At 46.7% G+C, this 23,843-nt stretch overlaps 1 protein-coding gene across 1 annotated transcript; it reads left to right on the top strand.

Moving 5' to 3' along the window:
- The first annotated feature begins 12,542 nt into the window (after positions 1 to 12,542).
- Positions 12,543 to 17,298, top strand: LOC150042086 (C-type lectin domain family 2 member F-like). The gene is made up of 5 exons (XM_090325162.1): positions 12,543 to 12,617; positions 14,643 to 14,768; positions 14,863 to 15,044; positions 15,951 to 16,054; positions 17,091 to 17,298. Exons 1-5 carry the CDS (start codon positions 12,545 to 12,547, stop codon positions 17,296 to 17,298), a joined length of 693 nt encoding a protein of 230 aa, XP_090181288.1. The 5' UTR covers positions 12,543 to 12,544.
- Positions 17,299 to 23,843: the final 6,545 nt, after the last annotated feature.

The following is a 23,843-nucleotide window of genomic DNA, read 5'->3' as shown; positions in this document are numbered from 1 at the left end:
ACACTTTTTTCCCCCCCTGGGTTGGCTTTAAACCCTGATCCTCAGATCTCAGCCTCCTGAGTAGCTAGTGAAAGACCCGGGGAGACCTGCACCCAAGGACACACACAGGGACCACTGGATGCAATAGGCAAGAGGATTTTATTCGGGCATATGCTCGGGCTTCTCAGGTACACGTGACCTCGAGATCCGTGAGGTTCGGGTCAGTGGCTGAGAGCCCCGATCTATCTCGAGAGTGACTTTTTATACAGTTCTACAGTCTGTTACAACAGAGTCCGCGCTTTTACAGCCAATAAGTTTAAAGTATTACAGCAAGGTCTGCACGCAGGCAGCCAATCCTTGGGAAACAAGTTATACATTTTGACCAATAATTGCTCAGACAGGGCCCGGTGGGAAATATGTCCTTTGTATGGGGAAGAGACCCTTATCTGAGTTAGCACATGTTGTTTGTTCTTTTCAAGGCCCAGGATGCTGGTTAGCTGCAGGATTTAGATAACAGGCCATGGGCAGTTGCCCTTTGCCCTAATCCCAGGCCTCAAGGAGGAGGAGGAGGGGGTCTTCCAAGCAACCTCCCAGAGAAAGTGTTACATGGTGGGGTTTAAACAATTTGTACAGAGGCCAGAAACAGCTTGGTCAGGCACAGAAGTCTGCTCCTTAACAATATGGGCTAGTAGGATCTTCACGCTGAGTAGCACATTCCACTGGGCCCGCGGTCCTGGGGAAAATGACCCTTGTCCTGTTATAGCATTAGCTCCTTTCAAGGCCTGGATGGTGCTACTGCCGGCTAGTTGTTGATTACAGATAGCATAGCAAACAGGACGTTACAGATAACAGAACAAGCAGGACATGGGCTAAGCTTGTAAAAACTACTACCATGGGGAAGGGGCAGGGCCGGGTTTTACACAAGTTCCTGCCCAATTATGAGGTACGGGCATTAGTAAGGCGTGCTTACAAACTATTAAAAAGCGCCCCCATTCTGAAGCAGCAACCGTCTTGTTGTCCATTAAGCTGCCCAGGGTATAGAGATGAAAAATAACTACCCCCAGACCCAAAACCATTCCCCATCAGTAAGCAGAATAAAAATCTCCAAGGACCCAGAGGCTGCACAAACAGGAACTTCTGAGCCCTAGTCAGCCATTGTTCACACAGATGTCCACAAGCTCCAGGAACCAACCTATTTTGTGTCAAAATTAGACTGCACGTATAGCATTGTATAGCATTAGTTCCCAAACCATAAAACTACTCTCTGACAGTTGAATGGGACCTGGCATCTGAGAACTTCCCCTTGGTTTCCACCAGCCTGGGAAGCTCTCCAATCCCCATCTTATCTCATCCGACCACTTGATGGGTGTGAATCTGTGACATTTGCCTTTGAATAGACTGTGTAAACCCTGACTGTCAGCTTCTCCCCTGCACCTCACAGCATCACTGCTTTGAGGTGTGAGTGGACAAGTTCCTCGCTGGCTCCCTTAATCTATGGCCAACTGGCCACAGTTCCTCAGTTAGCAAAAGCATGAGTTAAACTTTAAGATGACAGCACTATGACCTGGGGTCTTTCAATGCCTGGGTGGCGAGAATACCAGTTCCCTGCACACGATTCCCCTGCTCGTGCAGGTATTTCACAAGTAATGTGTTTGGGTTTGAACTCATAGCTTGGGCACTGTCCCTGAGTGGTTTTGCTCAAGGCTGGTGCCCTATCACGTGAGCCACAGTGCCACCCCTGGCTTGTTTTTGGTGGTTCACTGGAGATAAGAGTCTTCCGGATTTTCCTGCCCAAGCTGGCTTTGAACCGAGATCCTCGGGTCTCAGCCTGCTGATTAGCTGGGATGACCAGAGCCTGGGGTCCTGACCAATCCACTCTGTGTCCAGCTGTGCATTAAACAGCTACATGGAAATACACAATCACCCTGTGATGATGACGACGGCAGAGCCTGAGCCCCACCATTCCATTCTCACCCTACGGGGGACCCAGCCTATGGGGAAACTGAGACAGGGCAGCCATGACATTTTCCACCGCTCCCACAGTAAACAAACAAGACCAAAAGAAAACAGCCAGAGGGCTGGGAGTTTGGCCTAGTGGTAGCTTGCTTGCCTAGCATGCATGAAGACCCGGGTTTGATTCCTTCCTACCACATACATAGAAAAAAGCCAGAAGTGGTGCTGTGGCTCAAGTAGTAGAGCTTTACCCTTGAGAAAGTGCAAGGACAGTGCTCAGACCCTGAGTTCAAGATCAAGGACTGGCAAAAAAATAAAAAAACCCATACCTGCCGGGGCCTACCGGCAGCAAATTGGGGTTCCTGAAACAGGGGGCAGGGACTGGAAAAAATACAAGAGAGACAAACACATTGGGTCCGGGAAGTCTGCAGCCCAGGTAAAAACTGCAGCCTCGTTTATTCAACTCCAGGCTCAACTCCCTTCTTCAAACCCAGGGAACTTCCAGGTGTTACAGTCATATGGTAAATCTCAGGTCATTTAAGCAGAATAAGGCCAGAAAACAATAAGACAATAAAGCCATTGTCTGATGCAAATCAAGGTACAGTTTGATTCCACTCTGGCTCCCAACACATAACAACCAAACTAACAACAAGAACAACAACAAAAAACAGCCAGCAGCTGTGGTTCACACCTGCAATTCCAGCTACACAGGTGGCTGAGATCTGCATACGGGGTGAGCCCTCTACCACTAGGCCAAACGCCCAGCCTGGCTTGTTTTTTTAACTGTAGCACGATTTGAACTGGGGAACTTGTCACCAGATGGAGGTGAGGGTTTAGTGAAGCTTGCCTTTAAAATACAGGACCTGTTCACTTAGGGTCCTTGACGAAGGTGGCAGAACTCGACGTTCTGAACAAGTCACAGTGGTAGGAAAACTTGGCAGAAGTGAAAGAAATAGACAAAAGGCAGGCAAACAGAAGGGCAGTGGCACACTCTGAGAGTGTGGGTGCTCTCATAGGGAGATAGAGATGAGAGAAAGAGAGAGAGGAGCTGCAGCTTGGTTTTATACTCTGGGCCAGTGTGGTGGGGGGTCACTCCACGTCCCTCTGCGGGCTTCCCTCCCACTAATCACTAGAACCCGCTGCTGTGATTTCTTTCTTTCTTTTTTTTTTTTTTTGCCAGTCCTGGGCTTGAGCTCAGGGCCTGAGCACTTGAGCCTCAGCACCACTTCCAGCTTTTTTCTATGTATGTGGTACCAAGGAATCAAACCCAGGTCTTCATGCATGCTAGGCAAGCACTTTAACCACTAGGCCAAACCCCCGGCCCATGCTGTGATTTCTTTCTTGTGGTAATCTCTACTCTGCAGTGCTCAGAGGCTTCTGGGGACTGAATTTTGGTTCTGGGGGCTGAATTCTGTCATGTAAGTGGAGCCCTGTCTACCATCCTGCTGTGTTTGCAGCATTTTCCTGGGCTTTGGGCTTGAGGAATAACTTCAGTTTTGCATCCGTTACTAGCAGTTAGAGTCTACTTCTTTCTTTTCTTTCTTACGCACGTCTCTATTATTGAGTCATACTCCTATCCCTCCATGCTTTACGAGTTTACTTCTTGCTTTTTTTTTTTTTTTGGATAGGTTCTTTCTTTGTCTTTCAACTCTTGCTATTTGGGGGGGGGGTGAGGATGGGATTTTCTTCTCTTTCTTTAATTTTTTTTTCTTTTTGCTGGTCCTAGGTTTGAACTCAGGGCCTGGGCACTGTCCTTGTGCTTTCTCAAGACAACTTAAGCCACAGCACCACTTCTGGCTTTCCCCCCTCTCTGTATGTGGGACCAAGGAATTGAACCCAGGTCTTGGTGCTGTTAGTGGAGGCCAGAGGTGGACAAAATATGAGATGACTCAGAACACGATTGAGACGTTAAATGTTTATTTCACCAGGGAAGGAGCCCACATGCCCAGACTACACCCTAAGGTTGGGATCTCGGGGTGCAGCCCCAATCTGAGAAGCAGGCGGTTTTCAAAGAAGCCCAGTGTTGGAGACTGCCTCTGGGTCTCTTAACTTGTTGCCTAGGACTTTTAATATGATAGGCTTAGTAATGCTTTAAGTTGCCTTGATCTGTGTTAAGAAACATCTGGACTGCTATCTTGACAGTTGATTTGTAGACCATTCTGATTTATGTTAAAGAAATGTTTGAAGTGTTATCTCCACAGGTCGACTTGCTCCATCTCCTGTCTTCCCAAACTCCCTTTCCTTCTTATAATTAGATTCTCACAAACCTCCTTTTCCTGCCTATAATGAATCTTGCAAAGTAAAAACTCCACTGCGCTAGCCCCTGCTTTCGAGCCCTATATAAACCCCCTCTGACTTTCAATAAACAGACCTTGATCAGAGCACTGTCTTGGTCTCATTCTTTGTGTTTGTCTGTCCCACTCATTTAGGTACGGTTCCCTCTCGGGTCTCAGTTGACTGAACCCCGCGGGCCGGGGCAGATTGGCGCCCAACGTGGGGCTCGAGGCACGGGACCCTGCCTAAAGCCGTCGCCACAGAAGAAGGACTGCGCAGTCCAAGCCACCCCAAATTCAGAGGACGAGGAGTACCCGCCTGCGTCCACTGTCAAGGTAGGAGAAATTCGACGAATTGGGACAGAAACTTAGTAAGCAAGAGTTGTTTGTTCAAGGCTTAAAGGCTTCATTCAAAACACAAGGAACTTGGGTTAAAAAGAAAGATTCAAAGGCATTTTTCGAAGAATTATGTCCTTGGTTCCTCAAAGAGGGAACGATTAATGAGGTTAAATGGCAAAGAGTAGGGGACTGTTTAAATGATTAAGAAGATTCATGTTTTTATAAGAATTTTCATGTAATTATTGCAATTGTGGTCAAATAAGGAACATTTTCTGCTTGAAACTAGAAATAGTGCATGCTTGGCCATGTACACTGTAAATAGCCTTTACCAAATGTGTTTGACAAGGAATTGTTTTTATGTAGATAAAATGATCATTGATCTTAAAGATTGCTTTTTTACAATTCCACTACACCCTGATGATATTTTGTTGGAGGCTCAGGACAAGCCAGATCTACTTTCTAAGGCCTTTCTTAACCTTGGCTTGCAAATAGCTCCTGATAAAGTCAATGTCGTGTTGACTGCCTCCATACCCTTAGATATTCAATGGCTCAGGCCTTATTGAAAATTGCCCAATAATATCTTTTTGCCCCTCAATGATATTCTGCGAGGAGACTCTGACCCCTCCTCCCTCCGCAAACTCACAGCAGGCTAACTTATTGCAGGCCTTGTGTCAGCTTGATTTAGACATCTCCTCTCAGTTAAAAGTTAGACCCTTAAAGAATCCACACAAATCTCAGGTAAAACAGCAGGCCCCTCCCTTACTTGTCTTTCCAGTCACTGGCTCTCAGATTAATTACCCCAGAATGGCGAGAGCCAAAACAAGGAGGCAGGAACCCCGGAGCAGGGTGAAGGAGAATTGGAAAATGACTCCCCTCGAGGAGATCAGACAGAACACTCTGATAACCAGAGTGAAGAGGAGTCAGAAGAAGAGGGAGGAAGAGGCCCCTGGTTAACCCTCAGAGCCCAAAATAATTATCGGCCTTTCAAATTTAAACAAATTAAAGAACTGAAGAACGCTGTTTCCTCCTACGGGCCGACTGCCCCTTTTACTCTGTCTTTGCTGGAGAGCTTGTGTTCACAATACCTCACTATTTACGATTGGGAGATCCTGGCAAAAGCAGTTCTTAGCCGAGGTCAATATCTCTCCTGGAAAGCTGATTATACAGAGAGGTGTCGGGAACAAGAAAATAGTAATGTCCTTAGACCAGAAACGGCCAAGTGGATGCTTAAAAAATTATTAGGACAGGCTCCCTATAACACCAATGAGCGGCAAGCCAGGTTTTCTCCTAGGTTATTAGCACAGATCCGGCTTGCCGCGCTGCAGGCCTGGAAAGCAATACCTTCCCCCGGCTCTATTTTTTCCTCCATTGCTAAAATTCGTCAGGGACCACAAGAGCCCTATAATGAGTTTGTGGGGAGGCTTACTGAAGCCGCTGAACGTATTTCTGGTAGGGATGAAACTGAGAGTGATTTCATTAAACACCTGGCTTTTGAAAACGCCAACTCCGCCTGCCAAGCTGCGTTACGGCCTCATCGGCGTCTTAAGACTCTCTCTGACTATATAAAAATCTGCTCAGATGTAGACCCCACCTCCCGCAATATTGGCCTAGCTATCAGAGCGGCGCTCAAAGAGTTACACCCAGAAAAAAAACGCGCCTGTGCTTTAACTGTCGTCAGGCTGGACATTTTGCTCAGGAGTGCCCCCAGCCCAAAACTATCAACTCAGCTCAGGGGAACTCCCCACAGCAGGGACAAATTCCACCCTTTTGTCCACGGTGTAAGAAGGGCAGACACTGGGTTTCCGAGTGCCACTCCAAGACAGATATTCAAGGAAAACCTTTAACTTCTGGGCTGGCGGGAAACTACAGGAGGGGCCAGCCTCAGGGCCCCAATCAACAAACTTCTGGGGCAGTCAGATTTGTTCCCCCACAGCAGGTGGCCCCTGCAGTGTCTCATCCCTCATAGGAGCCACCCCAGGGAGCGCAGGACTTGACCTCTGTTCCTCCACCCATACAATACTAACCCCTGAGGCGGGAACCCAGCTCCTATGCACCGGAGTGTTTGGGTCCCTGCCGCCAAATGTATTTGGCCTTATTTTAGGAAGAGGCAGCTCAGTTATTCAGGAACTTAATATTTCACCTGGCATAATTGATAATGATTACACAGGTGAGATAAAAATCATGGCCTCTGCACAGCACGGCCCTGTCTCTATTTATCCGGGACAGAGAATCGCTCAATTGGCTTTATTACCCCCTCATTAACAGAGCTCAAAAGTTTTAACATGGGAGGATCAAGAAGGAAGTAAAGACACAGTTCAGCCCTATGTAGTTCCAAATATCGCAGTTAACTTATGGGGGAGGGCTATTCTCTCTCAAATGAAGCTTTTTATGTGCAGGCCAAATGAGATTGTAACACAGCAAATGCTTAGTCAAGGAATTCTTCCTGGCCAAGGGCTTGGAAAAGAAAAGCAAAGGCCTCCGGCCTAGAAACTGCTGCAGGCCCAGCTCCTGGGTGTAGCTGGCCTAGCAGCATCTTAGCAATTGGCATGCCCCCTGTTCTGGCCAGAGCCATTCAGCCGCTGCTCCTATAATCTGTAGGGAGAGACAAGATATGGATGTTGTGACATTCTATGATGACTGCATTAGTTATGAAAAAATTGACATGGAACTGCTCCCCCAATTCTAGGGGCCACAGTCTAATCGCATAGACGGGAAAAAACAATTGGGGCTACTAAAATTAATAAGGATCAGGCAAATACAAGCTTCAAATACAGGTTTCTTCATAATCTCCCCACATTAAATATGCTCATGGGAACCACCCAACCAAGGTTCCCAAGTCTTTCACCAATTCCTAATAATTTGTATATTTATGCTATTGAGATAAAAGATTGCTTTTTTCTAGAAACAGTGGTTTTCCTTTAACAACCTGTTTTGTAAAAGATGTCCAGGTGAAAAGCAAAGGGCTCCGGAGGTAAGTAGAAATTGGCTGACCCCCTGTATGTCTGTGTTTTGTTTTGTTTTGTTTTTAAGAAAGTGCACTGTGGTCCTAAAACAGAGAAAAGAAGGCTGGACGCAGCAAGGTCTCTAAGGCCTGGGTGGTCAAGGGACGCCTTGACCCCCCCTTCTGAGTTTCTTGTGGATAACAGGGCATGCCTGAGAGTCCCACCAGCAAGACACATCTAAATCTAAAAACAGCTGTTTGGTGAAAACATTCATCTGAGCTCATGTTTTTGTGTTAAGTGTATTTGATTGAGTCCAATTTTCTTGTTATATGTCAATGTCTGATTTTGTTTCAGAGGCTTTTGTAGGTAGATTAGGATGGCCTCCGTCTGCCAGCTACCAGGGGATGGAAATCTCTTTCTGTCACTCTGGTAGTTTAAGGCCGGGGCAGCCCAGCACACATGCTGAGTGTTCTCACCATAAATCTCCTCCTTCTTTATCTACAGGCAAGGTGCTTGTGGTTGTGGGCAAGGATACAGCCTTCTTCTGGGTAAGTGAATGGCAGGGGAAAGGGTGTTAAGTTGAAGTGAATGGTGACAGAGGGGAGCTTGGGGAAGGGAAGGATGTAAACCCCAGTCCCTAATTTCTACCATTCCATAAGAATGCATTTTCCCCGTTTTCTACATTACACCTCTCTCTGTGTTTGTACTGAGTCAAACTTGACTCCTGTGCATCCTCATGTATGGAGACTGTAAGAGCTTGAGTTTCACAGAATTCATTCACCCCTTTATGTAATGGAGTAAAGTATGAAGGATACAAGGCCCGGCAGTAATGCCAGTGAGAAGCCATGTAGGGGTGCCGCCAGGGCAGACAAAAGTGTGGTCAGCCAGGGAGACTGGCCAAACATACCTGAAACCACTTGGTTGAGGTCTGTGCTCGAGTTTCACTGTCCTTGATCACTGTATCTCTGATGATGCCAGATTAATTGGCACAGAAACAACAGGCCTCTCCCAGAGCCATCCGAGGCCTTCCTCTTTGAGAAACAGGAGATGGAGCCTCCTTCTGTTCTGGAGGACGTGTCAAAGATCTAAGGCTCATTTAAAACAAGTTTAGAGGGGCCGGGAGTTTGTCCTAGTGGTGGAGTGCTGGCCTAGAATGCACGAAGATCCGGGTTTGATTCCTTGGTACCACATACATGGAAAAAGCCAGAAGTGGTGCTGAGGCTCACGTGGCAGAGCTCTAGCCTTGAGAAAAACCCAAGGACAGTGCTCAGGCCCTGAGTTCAAGCCCAGGACTGGCAAAAAATACAAGTTTAGGGGAAGTTAGTGTGGGCAGCCCTGAGGGAGAAGTAGTAGGCTCCAGCAAGAAGAGGGGGCGCCTTATGGAAGAGAAAGTCCCAATTTGGGCGCCCTGGGTTAAGAAAGGGTGGAAGGAAACATTCCTGGCCTCCTGGCAGAGACCCCATGTTTTTCCAGTTCCCATATCCAGATGTAGTTAAGGCATCGCAGTGTTTTAGGATAATAATAACTGGGGTACGGGTGCTTGGAACTTTCTGATTTTGGGGTCCAGTGAGAGAGATGTAGGGGTTATTGTCGACTCCCCAAGATATGGTTTCACAGCCCCAGTTCTTGCAATGAACCTCTCTGGCAGCCTAGCAGAAGGTTCTGCTGGGATGGAAAAGCATACTATGTAGTTCCTCGTAATGGTTTTTTGATTTCTATTCTTTCAAATTCGAAATTGCCACAGCCATACCAGGTAGGCATAATTTGTCAGCCGCCTCCCCCTTCTCCTAATGACGCTCCTGGGAGACCTTGGCCTTTATAACTTCCTAGACTTTTCCATAAAACACAGAGATTGAATTCAAAAGAGGGTCCTACATAGTAAGTATGTTCAAGTCCCTTGGCCAATATTCTTCCAGGTGTGGGGTCCATTAACTCCCAATCAAATGACGTAGGCTGATAGCGATTTGGGGCGAATATCAAAACACAGATTACAGTTAAGAATAGAAAAGTCTTGGCTTTACGGAGTCCTTGGTAGGGGGTCCCAGTCGCCATCTCTTTGGAGATGGTAGTTCTGGGTCCTGTGTCTTGGTGATCACAGCAGAGTCCAAGTTTGGTGTTATGCCTGTTTAACCTGGGTGTGGTGTATCTAAGCTCAGAGTCCACTCATTTTGGCAGTCTTGGGATGACCAGGTAGGGCCTTTTATGGAGGGCTGAGGGCCTCAGGTCACAGGGAAGGGTCCTGTGCAGCCAGGCTTGAGCCCTGGAGCTCTGGAGATGGTGAATCCACGCCTGGGTGAGGGGAGAAGAAGGCATACTTTCTCAGAGTCCACAGGTGTCTGGGTACAACCAGTCAAATGACGAATGTGCTCCAGAGTCAACTGCAAGGCCAGTGAAGACTGAATTAAATTGTGGTTAGTATTATCAGCCAGCTCAGCTCCCTGATCTTTGGGGGGGAAAAAATGGGGAGGTCTACATACCTGGAAATTCATTGTATACCCATTTCTCTTATGAGCTCCAACTTTCAGACATACTCATACCATTTGCAACATACTCAAAACTTCATGGGATTTGTCTTCTTTCTTTTAACAAACATTTTAAGACAATCCTGACTTTTTAAATACAGTCAGGGGACTTTCAACTTAGCACAGAAAGTAGGTCCCTGCAGGGTGGGGGAGTCAGGCAGGTTAGGGTGGGTAGCTGGCAGATTAGATATCACAATCTCGCAGGTACTTTGCCCAGACTGGCCCAGAAATGGAGTTTTCAGCTCAATGAGTCTTTTAAAAGGCCCTTTTACTTCCATTCAAAGCAACAAGGTGAGGAACACAGAAGTAGATTTTAAGCATGATCTTACCTGAAACTGTTAAGGACCAAAATGTAACTTGAGTTACATTTGACAAACTTGTAAAAATGATCTGTTTCTCTCTGTGGGCCTGCCTACAATTGTTACAGAAAATCTACAAGGCAAAACTGGAATGGCAATGAAACAATCATTTGGTAGCACTAACTTTCCTTTTTTTTTTTTTAACTTTGAAACAAATATTTAGGACAATCTCACTTCCAAATTTTATCCAGAAACCATTTCTAATTAAAAAAAAAACTTTTACTAACCTTTGCTTTTAACACTTCACACTTTATCCTTTATTTGCATTTGAATTACTCTGATAGGCTCAAAGCCATCCCCTTTGCCTCCAGGCCTCCTTCTAAGAGGCTTTTTTTTTTCAGTCTGAATTACTGCCTAGAACTCCAATAACAGATTAAACCCAAATTACAGATTTTCCTTGATGCAAGAATTACAAATATCACTATACCCAAATCCAGACTTAGCGTCTTTCTTTTCCTAAATACATCTAACTGCAAACTAGTATTGAGACTAAATCATAAGTAGATAAACTTTTAAACATTCCTTTTAAAGCCTTTTTTCCAATTTCATATATTTTTAAGGGACTGTTTCAGAAATACCAATCACATCACCCACATTTTACCATCAGGTTTTCAGTGTCAGTCTGCAAGGAAAAGGGACAGGATGAAGGTGAGACATCTGGCCCAGCTTTTGTGCCATGTGTGAACTTTCCCTAGGGCCTGTCCCACCCTAGACACCAGAGCTACACCTTTGCCAGTTCCCCTCTCAACCTCAATATCAGGCCCACAGGCCTACCCTAAGTTTTCCCTGTCCTTTCTCTTGCCACTTGACTACATAAACACTTTTAGACAGACAAAGGTCTTGACACTGATAAGCAAACATTTCTATTTAAATATCTAATACTTATTTCTAATACTTATCCTCAAATTTAGTTGAGGGAAATAAATCCCAGTTTCCCTGATGCCTTTTTGCTAAACTGGATAACTTGATTATAATATAAACAGCCTAATGCATTATAATACCAGATTTTTTAATGCAAATTACAGAATCCTTAGAAAAATCTTTTAACTTGTTCCTCTTAAAATAAAGCAATAATTCTTTGAGATATTTGGAATGCCCAAACTTAATCATTGTTCTGGGAGTTTAGACTTAAAATCACATTTACATTTACATTTTTGTGTGTCAAGTAGAAACACACCCATTGTTTTACACAGCATGCTGATAGTTTAATCTTGAACATGTTCACTCTCTCACACACACACACTCACACACACACATTCATACTCACAAAGATCTTAAAGCATGCAAAAATAATATCAGTGGTAACAGATACTTTTGCCAATCTTACTCTGGCATCCTTTAAGACAAAATTTGTTACCGAGCACTTTGCTGGGCCTTTTATTTCCAGGGTTTATGTGCTAGCAAGTTAATTTAGCATAACCAAACTCTTCGAATTCCTTCTCCTGGGGCTAAACTCCCAGCCCCCTCTTTTTTTTTTTAACATGTTTTAGCTGTGCTGTCCCTGAGCTTTTTCACTGGAGGCTGGCACCCTACCACTTGAGCCACTTCTCTCCACTCCACTTCTGGCTTTTTGGCATTGAACAGGAGCTAAGGAATTCTCCAATCTTTCCTGCCCTAGAGTGTTTTCACTTCAGCTAGTATCTCAGGCTGTAAGCCAAAGAAAGCATTATTATTATTATGAAAACTAGATCTCGGGAACAGGGAAGGTGGGCTAGTGGTAGAGTGCTTGCCTAGCATGCACGAAGCCCTGGTTTCCATTTCTCAGTACCACAAACATAGAAAGAGAAAGAAGTACAGCTGTAGCTCAAGTGGTAGAGCTCCAGCCTTGAGAAAGCTCAGGAACAGTGCCCAGGCTGTGAGTTCAAACCCCAGGACTGGCAAATAACAGTAACAATAACAATAATAATAACAATAATAATAATAATAATAACAATAATTTTGACACACCAATCATTTCATTTCTAATCCATTGAATTTCAGATTCTGATTTCTCTCTTGTTTTTGTTTTGTTGTTATTTTTTGTTTGTTTGCTCTGTCAGGACTAAGAGCCAGGAAAGGCAGAAGGCTGGTGGGAGAATCTGCATATCCAGCTGCCAGATAACACTTGCAAATGCCAAGGTTACCTCCTTAATCCTCTGGATCCAGTCGGTTCTGCCTAAAAAGAACAAGGAGGGAAAATGACAGAAGCCTCGGTGGGGATGTTACAGGAAGATCTGCCTTCCACAGACGACCCAGAAAGCAGGCCAGCAGGTAACTTGAATTAGGGTTGAAGTCTCCCACAAAGGCAGCTAGGCTGGGATGGAGGGAGGGAAGGTCAGATCTGGGATGGGTGCCTTGAGTTGGAGTAACATTCCTCTTCTTTCTTTCTTCTCCTCCTCCTTCTTCTTGTCGTCCTCCTCCTCTTCTGCTTTTTTTTTTTTTTGCCAGTCCTGTGCTTGAGCTCATGGACTGAGCACTTTCCTTGAACTTCTCAAGGCTAGAGCTCTACTACTTGAGCCACGGAACCATTTCCAGCTTTTTTCTATGTATGTGGTACTGAGGAATCGAACCCCTGTCTTTGTGCATGCTAGGAAAGCACTCTACCACTATGCCAAATTCCAGCCCTTCTTTGTGTGTGTGTGTGTGTGTGTGTGTGTGTGTGTGTGTGTGTTGATTATGGAACTGTGGGCCTGGGAACTGACCCTAAGCTCTTCAGGTCATGGCTACCGCCCTACCCTTGGGCCACAGTGTCACTTCCAGTTTTCTAGTGATTATTTGGAGATAAGAGTCTCATGGACTTTAGTGCTGGGCTGGCTTTCAACCACCATCCTCAGTTCTCAGCCTCCTGAGTAGCTAGGATTACAGGCGTGAGCCATTCTGTCCAGCTTTATTTATTTATTTTTATTATTTCGACAATCCTGGGCTTGAGCTTATGGACTGAGCACTGTCCTTGGACTTTCTCAAGGCTAGAGCTCTACTACTTGAGCCACAGGACCATTTCCAGCTTTTTTCTATGTATGTGGTACTGAGAAATCGAACCAGGGTCTTCATGCATGCTAGGCAAGCACTCTACAACTACGCCAAACTCCCAAGCCTTATTTTTTAAATTTTTTTATTGCCAGTCCTGAGGATCGAACTCAGTGGCTGGGCACTGCCCTTGAACACCTTTTGCTCAAGGCTAGTGCTCTGCCACTTGAGCCACAGTGCCATTTCTAGCCTTTTCTGAGTATGTGGTACTGAGAAATTGAACCCAGGGCTGCATGCATACTAGGGAAGCACTGTTCCACTAGACAACACTCCCCGTGTACCTTTTTTCTTTCTTTTCTGCACCTGGGCGCTGTCTCTGAGCTCTTCACCTCAAGGCTACCATCCTACCCCTGAGCCACAGCCCCACTTCCCTCCTCGCCTACTTTTATATTACATTTTTATTTTTATATTTTATTATTCCATATATTTATATTATATATATAATCTGCATGTAGATTATATAGTCTGTTATAGGATTGATAAAGTACAACATACAACAATTATATAGCACCATGTAACTTAATCCTGTATGTAATATAAGGGTCTATGTAGCCAGGGGGCTGGAGTTTACATTTGTCATCCCAGCTACTCAGGTGGCTGGTGGTCAAGCCATCCTGAGCAGGAAAGGCCATGAGCCTCTTCTCTCCAATGAACCACCAGAAAAGTAGAGGTGGAGCTGTGGATCAAAGTGGTAGAGCACTAACTAGCCTTGAGGGAAAACCTTCAAAGACAGTGCCCAGGACCTGAGTTCAAGCCCCAGGTCTGATCAAAACAGAAAGTATATATATAGTATTATCATGTTATATTATACAGTATATTTATATTAGAATATATGCCATTATGTTATATAACATTATGTATCACAGAACACAATGGTATATCAGATGAAGTATTTATAATGTCTGTCATATAGCATATGACCAAGCTGGGATTTGAATTCAGAGCCTGGGTGCTGTCCCTTAGATTTGCCTCTCAATGTTGGCTCAACCACTGGAGCCACAGCTCCCTTCTGGCCTTTTTGTGGTTCTGTGGAGATAAAGAGTCTTCAAGACTTTCCTCCCTGCCACCCTCACATCTCGGGCTCCTGAGTAGCTGGGGTTACAGGGAGGAGACACCAGTGCTCAGCTCCTCCATTCTTCCCTTTTCCACCATTGCAAGATGGCCTCTGGTGCTAATTGAGCCAGGACAAGCCACAAGTAGGGAATGCTATAATCATTTTCCTTCTAGCACTTTCCTTGGATTTAGACCCTCCTCTTTCTCTGTTTGCAGTGAAGGGGCTCCAGGAAAAATACCCAGGAATATCATCACCTATCACACTGGCAAAATGGCACTGCTGTGTGTTGACTATTGTGCTTCTGTTAGGGATGACAGTTGTGCTAACGGTGATTCTAGCAGGTGAGTGGCTTTGAATGACCAATGGGTAGCTTAGGCCCCGGGATGGGCACAGAAAACAGAAGACTGATTATAAAGCAAATCCATTGTGTGTTAGTGAACCAAGCAGAAAGCCGCATTCCAGAGCACAGCCTGTTTTCTTCCTGTCCAAGAGAGTGGATTGGCTTTGGGAATCAGTGTTTCTATTTTTCTGAGGATACAAGGAACTGGACGTCCAGTCAGGACTTTTGTGCCTCCTCTGGAGCCAATCTGGCCAACTTTGACACCATCCAGGACCTGGTAAGAAATGCTTTTGGGGGGCCACGAGTTTGGCCTAGGTGCCCGGAGTTTGGGCTAGTGGTACAGTGCTTGCCTAGCATGCACGAAGACCCAGGTTCAATTCCTTGGAACCACATACATAGAAAAAAAAGCCAGAAGTGGTGCTGAGGCTTAAGTGGTAGAGCTCTAGCCTTGAGAAAGCCCAAGGACAGTGCTCAGGCCCTGAGTCCAAGCCCCAACTGGCAAAAAAATGCCTTTGGGGTCCTGTTCTCTGTGACATGCTGAAGACACCCCACCCCGACTTGGAGAGGTTGTGTGAAGTTAAAGGGTTGGGCGCCAGGAGCTCACGCTGTCATCCAGCTACCCAGGAGGCTGAGATGGGAGGATCGCAGTTCTAAGACAAACTGTGCAAGAAAGTCATGAGACTTACCTCCCAGGAAAAAGCTGGAAGGGGATTTGTGTTACCGCCTTGAGCACAAGAGCTCAGGGACAGGACTGGCAGGGTGGCTTGGTTTTAAGAGCTTGATAGCATGCAGGAAGCCCTGGCTTCGATTCCTCCGTACCACATATGGCGAAAAAGTGGGAAGTGGAACTGTGGCTCAAGTGGTAGAGTGCCAGCCCTGAGCAAAAAGAGACTCAGGAACAGTGCCAGGCCCTGAGTTCAAGCCCCAATATTGGCACACATACACAAGCATGTACATACACACACACACACAGACACACACACACACACATACACACACACGGACACACACACACACACACACACACACACATGAAAGAGAAAGAATAATTCCTTCTAATAAATAGCTTCTCAGGAGGTTAAGATGTGAGGTCAAAATTCAAAGCCAGCCTGGGACAGGGGAAAAATAAACTTCATCTGAAAGACAAGGACTCTCATTTTCAACTCACTGTGTTTTATTACAGAATTTCTTGAAAAAACACAAAGGTTACGATCATTGGATTGGACTGAGAAGAGAATCCTCAAAGCACAGCTGGAAGTGGGCAGACAACACAGAGTTCACCAACTTGTACGTTTTCAACCACCTTTTGGCTTCTTTGTTTTGGGTCAGGATTGGGGCTTGAACTCAGGGCCTGGGCCCTTGTTCCTGAGGTTTTGCTCAAGGCCAGTGCTCTACCACTTGAGCCACAGCGCCACTTCCAGCTTTTGCTAAATAGTTTATTGGAGATAAGAGTCTCATGGACTTTGCTGGCAGGGCTGGCTTTGAACTGTGATCGTCAGATCTCAGCCTCCTGAGTAGCTGGATGACAGCTGTGAGTCCTGGAACCCAGCATGGATTTGTTGTTGTTGTTGATGGTTTATTTTTCTGCATTTTGGAAACAGTTGAGCCTGAGTGAAGGTCACATCTAGGGAGCCCACAGGTGGCTGTGGGTCATGAATGAATGCGTGGTTAGTGTGACTGGGATGGACGGGTGATGGACAGACAGGTGGCATTCACACCAGGACTTTGAGAATGGAGAAGAAACGCAACTCAGCCATCAGTGCTCAGCAGACGACCGCTGGTCTATTCTGGTGAAACTCCAGACAGGGGCCGGCTTGTGGCCTGGTGCTGGAGTGCTTTCCTCGCATGCACAAAGCTCTAGGTTCAACTCCTTCCTAGCACATACATAGAAACAGCCGGAAGTGGCACTGTGGCTCAAGTGGTAGAGCTTCAGCCTCGAGCCAGAGAAGCTCAGGGACAGTGCCCAGGCCCTGAGTTCAAGAAAAAAAAATAAATAAATGAAGAAAAAAAGACAGGCAACAATCTGGGCTCTGGTGGCTCTCACCTGTCATCCTAGCTCCACGGGAGGCTGAGATCTGAGAATCAGGGTTCAAACCAGCCAAGGCAGGAAAATCCATGAGATTATCTCCCATGAACCATACGAAAAAAAAAAATAAGGCAGAAGTGGTGCTGTGGCTCATAATGGGAGAGCAGGGTTAGCTTGAACACCAGACCTCAGGGAGAGACCAAGCCCCGAGTTCAAACCCCATACCTGACAAAAGAAAGAAAGAAAGCAAGTAAGTACCCAAATGTGAATGCTGCACGTGTTTCTGCTTGGCTCTAGGGTGGAAGCGCAAGGCCCTGGGGAATACGCTTATTTGGATGAGATTGGAATTAGCAGCGCCAGGGGCTCCGAAGAGAGAAAGTGGATCTGCAGCAAACCAAGCCTCTATGCCCAGTGCTCAGCTGCCTCCAGCTCTCTCCTACCCCGTGTCATCTCCTTCTCTACATACTGTCTGCTTGTAGCTGGGATCCTAATAGCTCATGCCTAGAATCCCAGCTATGCAAAAGACTGACCTCTGAGGACCTAGGTTCAAAGCCAGCCAGGGCAGGAAATTCTGTGAGAGTCTCAGCTCCAGTGAAACACTAGAAAACCAGCAGAGGCACTGTGGCTTAATTAGTAGAGCCCTAGCCTTGAGCTAGGGCCAGGGCTCAGGCCCTGAGTTCAAGCCCCAGGATTGCCAAATAAAATAAAGTTTACAGCAACTTTAGCGTTGCTACTGGAGGACAAAGTTGTGACTTCTCTGTTCTGGGGTTCATGGAGCCAGGGGTGTCAGAGCCCACTGGAAACACGAGTCACTCACCAGTGACACACATGCATGACACGGCCAGGCGTCAAAGGCCTGTGCTACCAGAAGATGGGGACTTACACATTTCCCACCTGAAGCTCATCCCACTTCCTGCTTTTACTTCACCACATCTTTACCTCAAGGAATTGTGAAGAAGGGTTTCCCCTCCCCATGGTACGTTAGAAAGGCAACACATCAACTCTCTCTCTCTCTCTCTCTGTATAGTGTGTGTGTGTGTGTGTGTGTGTGTGTGTGTGTGTGTGTGTGTTGTGCTACTAACTTTACATGGGGAAATGAAACCCTTCTTTACAATTCTAAATAACTGAGCTTGGAATGTTATATAATCTAGCCCCAGACACAGGCTCAATAGAAACGGATGGCATTATAGAAGTTCTGTTTTTGTACCATGGTCGTGCGTGTGTGTGTGTGTGTGTGCCTGCATGTGCACGCATGCTTGTCCCGGGTCTTGAACTCAGGGACTCATGCTCTTGGTTGGCTGTTCTTCTGAAGAATGGTGCTCTACCATTTGAGCCTCAGCTCCATTTCTGGTTTTCTGGTGGTTCATTGGAGGTAAGAGTCTCCTGGACTTTAGTGCCCAGGCTGGCTTTGAACCACCATCTTCAGATCTCAGCCTCCTGAAAAGCTAGGATGACAGAGGCGTGAACCACCACGCCCAGCCACCATGACACTTTCTGCAGGGGAAGCAGGGTGGGAGTCTTCTGAGTTTAGCCCACCCAGAGCACGAATCTCTCGTCATTTCCCCCATTTTGACTAGACCATTTTCCATGCCAATCTCCACTGGGGAAATTTAAACCTGGGGGAGTCAAGACTGACGTCGGCGTCCTCACCCAGCTGAATCCATTGTCACGTCAGCCAGGGTGTCAGGAAAAACCCAACTGCGCCTGCAGCTGCCTCCCCTCTCCTCTGCCTGCCACGACTGCAGCCACGCAGGAGGAGCCACACCAGGCCCAGAAATGTCCAAATAAATAATGACAAAGACATAGGAAATAAGCTTCCATATTTAGGCATGGAACCAAGTTCAAAACCAACGCAGGACAAGACCAAGAGACTCCAGGAAAACACATAACAAAACCAGACAGAGCCACAGAGACTTTTTAAGTACTCATGGTAGCCTGGTGACCACACACCAACTGTCAGAGTGACAGAAAGTCCACGGGGTCCTCAGATGTCTCCGGTCGCTTCCCCCTGGAGAGGTTTTTTTGTTCCCTGCCACCTGTGGGCTCAGGAAATCCACATCTCTGCCCCATAATAATCCAAACAGGAAACAGACAGCACAGACCCACTGTGACCACTGGACAGTGAGAACAGGACGGGGAAGGCCCACGACTGGGCTTGCTGCGGGGCTGGAGAGGCTGTGCTGGGCTCAGGCCTGTTCCTCTCCCGTGAGCCCTTTCACAGCCCTCCACCAGAAATCCCCCGTGGAAATCCACTCCACAGGCTTCCCCGGGCTCCTTCTGTGGCCTGTCCCACACAGGGGCTCTGTCTGTGGCCTGTCCCAGGCTATCTCGCTGGGGCCTCTAATGAACTGGGACCCCCATAAAGTCACACGCTCGGACTGATGGTAAAAAAGTGTGAGGTTTTCTCTTGTGCTGACTGGCCAGGGCAACTCAACTCGGGAGTGAGAGGCCCGAACTCAAAAAGCAGGGGGTTTATAAACACAAAAACACCACAAGTAGCTCCATATAGCCCCACACACGTGGCCAAGAAGTGATGTCACATAATTCTCCTGGCCACTGGCTCTACTGTCACCTTACAAGGAAATCTGTCATTTTAGAGGTTACCAAAACTAATGGGTGCAGAGGTAGGTGAGCAAATTCCAGAAGCAGAGCTACGAGCTGGACTTTGTAAAATGTGAACCATGTGATTCTAACTTGAAGCCACAGCTACTTTTTGCCTGGGGATTTTCAGATAAGCTTCCTGTCTGGCTGGGGGTCTTTAGATGGCTAAAGCCATGGCTCAGAGGGTAGGGCACCAGCTCTGAGGGTTTTGTTTATATTTTTTAAAGCATGAGAATAGATAATGCCCTGAGTTCAAGTCCTCCCCTACCGGCACACACACACACACACACACACACACACACACACACGCACATATGTGTGTGTATGAATGTATTTATAATACATAATATATTTTATAAATACATTAGATTATGGCTGGGAGTGTGGCCTAGTGGTAGAGTGCTTGCCTAGCATGCAGGAAGCCCTGGGTTCGATTCCTCAGTACCACAGACACAGAAAAAGCCGGAAGTGGTGCTGTGGCTCAAGTGGTGGAGCTCTAGCCCTGAGAAAGGTCAAGAACAGTGTCCAGACCCCGAGTCAAGCCCCACGACTAGCAAAAAGAAAACATTATGTTATATATACACATGTGTATATATGCATTAATATATAACATATTATCAATGTATTGTAGAATATATTGTGTATGATATACAATTCCTATGCAAATGTGCATGTCATTGTATTTCAGACACTGTACGTGGGTCTTTTTTTTTTTTAACACTTTCTCAGGTTTACGTCTTTTTGTTTGTTTGTTTGCCTACCCTGGGGATTGAACTCAGGGCCTGGGCACTGTGTCTCTCCATGGCGGGTGCTCTGACACTTGAGCCACAGTTTTTTGCTGGTTCATTGGTGTTAAGAGTCTCCTGGAGTTCCCAGGCTGGCTTTGAACTGTGATCCTCAGATCTCAGCCCCTGGGTAGCTGGGGTGACAGCCTGAGCCACCAGCACCGCTCTTAGGCTTCTTCCAGCTCCCTTGCAAACCATGCAGAATAAAAGGCCTTAGGAGGGAGGGGAGGGGGGGGATTGCAACCCTTTCTGGCCTAAGCAGAGGCCATGGCGTTTCCACTCTCCTGGTCTCCTGTGGAATTGGAACATTGTCACTCTGCACGCTGCAGCCGCGCCCTGCGCCCACACGGGGGCGGTAGATTCCCTGCCAAGTCCACCTGGGCCAGAGACCAAGGCTTCCCTAGACAGCTGAGTGTGTGTGTGTGTGTGTGTGTGTGTGTGTGTGACCCCAGAATGAGCAGGGAGCAGTGGGTGAGTGTTTCACGCCTGTCACCCCAGTACTCAGGAGGCTGAGATCTGAGGATGGAGGTTCAAAGCCTGGTCAGGTAGACAAACTTGTGAGACTCTTATTTCCCGTGAACCAGCAAAAATCCACACAGGAAGCTTTGGCTCAAGTGGCAGAGCACCAGCCGTCAGGGAAAAAAAATAGGAGCTAAGCAAGAGAACAGGGTCCTGAGTTCAAATTCCAGCACCAGGGCAAAGCCCAACACACACACACAAACACACACACACACACACACACACACACACACACACACACACGAGTAATCTCTGAGCAGAGCCATGTAGAGCCCTGAATTCTGGTCCTAGTAGAAAATGACAGATTCATTTGCTGACATTTGGTGGCTGTGGAGAATTTACTTTGTGTTGGATTGGATTGGTTTGTTTTTGGGGTGCTGGGGTTTGAACTCAGGGCCAAGCACTTGTAGACGTGAGCTTTACCTCTAGAGCCACAGCTCCACTTCCGGTTTTCAGGTGGTTGGTTGACAGTAAGAGTCTCACAGACTTTCCTGCCTGGGCTGGCTTTGAACCTCCACACTCAGCTCCCAGCCTCCCGAGTATATATTTACAATAGTATATTTCATATCATATATTCTTATGATATAGAATATCGCATGATATATATTGTAAGACTATATAACATAATATATGATAAATAAGAATATATGATATATTATACTTTATATCATGAGAATATATGTTATAAAATGTATTATATTATACACTATTATTACATAATACATTGTTATAAATCATATATAAATATTATTTATTTAATAAATATAATGCATGTTGCATATTTAATATTTTATATGCACACATTTATGTTCCAGTAGCTTAAACCTGTAATTTTAGCTACTCAGTCAACTGGGAGCTGAGGATTGAGGTTCAAAGCCAGCCTGGGAAAGAAAGTCTGTTAGACTTTTTTTTTTTAAATTTGCCATTCCTGAGACTTGAACTCAGGGCCTGGGCACTGACACTGAGCCTCTTTGTGGTCAAGGCTAGCGCTCTACTGCTTCAGCCACGATGCTCCTTCCAGCTTTGATCTATGTATGTGGTACTGAGGAATCGAACTCAGGGCTTCCTGCATGGGAGGCAAGCACTCTACCCCGAGCCTCCTTCCCAGCCCATGAGACTTTTAATCTCCAATTAGCCAGCAAAAAGCTGACAATGGACCAGCGGTTCATGTGGTAGAGCACCCAACCCATGAGAGAAAAAGCCAAGGAATTACCCAAGGCCCTGAGTTCAAGGTCCAGCACGGGGTGTGGGGGGCGGTTGACAGTTGCACACCAGGTCTGTGCAGGAATGTGGACTCTAGAATGAGCTCAGTCGAGCGCCATGGTGGACAGAACACAACGCCAACGGGTTCATGTGTGTGTTCACATTTCCTTGTGTTTCTCCTCCTGCTATTCCCCTCCCGCCCCCCATCCACAACCAAGATTTATTCCCTCCAGTTCCGAGTTCTGTGCACAGGTCAAGGGTGAAATCTGAACTGGAGAGGCAGAAAGCTGAGCTGGGAGTCATGGCTCTGATTTCTGTCTGGGAAGTTCCTTCTGGCAGATCCACTGTATTTCAGAATCGCAGCTCTCAGCATAGAGGCCTCTGTGTGAGACGTGGGCGCAGCTCGGGGCCTGGGAATCTCCGGTCATCTGGAATCTGAGAGGCAGGACCAAAAACCCACGTGATGTGGAGCAATGTCTCAATCCATCCCTCCCCCCACGACCCGCAGAAAGGACACAGGCTCAAGGTCACCAACACAAGGTTGCCAAAAAACCTTTTCATGCAGCTCACAGAATCCTCAGCCATGCTAGAGTTCATCTCTATTGGAAAGAATCATTCCTGTGTGTGTGCGTGTGTGTGTGTTTTCCCAGGACTTGAACCCAGGACCTTGGTGCTGTCCCTGAGCTACTTTTGCTCAAGGCCCAGCACTCTACTATTAGAACCACAGCGCCACTTACCACTGTTTTGGTGGCTTCATTGGAGATGAAAATCTCATGGATTTTTTTTGCCCAGGCTGGCTTTGATCCTGGATCCTCAGATCTCAGCCTCCTGAGCGGCTGGGAGGACAGGCGTGAGCCACTGATTCCCAGCTGAAGCTGTGAATCTCTTCCTGGTCCTGTCAAACTCCATTAGAAGCCAGGCTCTGGTGGCTCACGCCTGTTATCCCAGCTGCTCAGGAGGCTGAGATCTGAGGATCCAGGTTCAAAGCCAGCCCAGGCAAGAAAGTTCATGAGATTCTGATCTCCCATGAACCACCAGAAAAGCTGCAAGTGGAGTTGTGGCTCAAGTGGCAGAGGACCAGGCTGGAGTGAAAAAGCCAAGTGACAGAACAGGCCCTGAGTTCCAACCCCAGGAGCAGCAGCGAAATAAACAAACTAACTGGAGATGAGTGTGCACACTGGATAAAAGAGCGAGTGACGCCCCTGCCACGTGGAAATGCTCCTGCAGCCTGGGAACCCCTTGTCTTCGCAGGCTGCTCAGCCTCTGGAAATTTCCTGACCAAACAAAGACACCTCTGTTGAGCACAGGCTCCATCTTACAGCACACAGCTGACACCCGTGGAGTGTCACATTACATCCCCGGACTCACGTGGTGGGATTGAACGCAGAGCCATTTATCCACTTCCACGCCTCCTCCAGCACTGTGTGATTTAGTCCAATCCAGTAGAGACTTTTGTCATGTTCTAGAGAGTTCTGCAGGAGCCTCTGAGATAGAGAACAAATGACAACCAGACTTTGTGTGTGTGCATGTGTGTGTGTGTGTGTGTGTGGTGTGTATGTGTGTGTGTGTGGTGTGTGTGTGCCAGTCCTGGGGCTTGAACTCGTGGCCTGAGCACTGTCCCTGAGCTGTTTTGCTGAAGGCTGGCACTCTACCACTTGAGCCACAACTGCACCTAGGTCATTTTGGTGGTTCATTGGTCGCACAGGCTTTGTTGCCTGAGTTGGCTTTGAACCCTGATCCTCAGATCTCAGCCTCTTGAGAGGCTGGGATGACAGGTGTGAGCTACCAACACCCAGCTGTTTCTATTTTATTTTCCCCTAGTGTAGCAGCACAAGTAAGAATGCCCTCACGTCTCTAAGTGTTAATTCTGCCTTCTCTGTGATGTATACAGATAGACACACATACACACACACACACACACACACACATACACACATCATAG

Source organism: Megascapheus bottae, chromosome 37 (assembly GCF_031878675.1).
Source record: "Megascapheus bottae isolate mThoBot1 chromosome 37, mThoBot2.hap1, whole genome shotgun sequence".
Lineage (NCBI taxonomy): Eukaryota > Metazoa > Chordata > Mammalia > Rodentia > Geomyidae > Megascapheus > Megascapheus bottae.
This window is presented reverse-complemented; position numbering and strand designations above follow the sequence as displayed.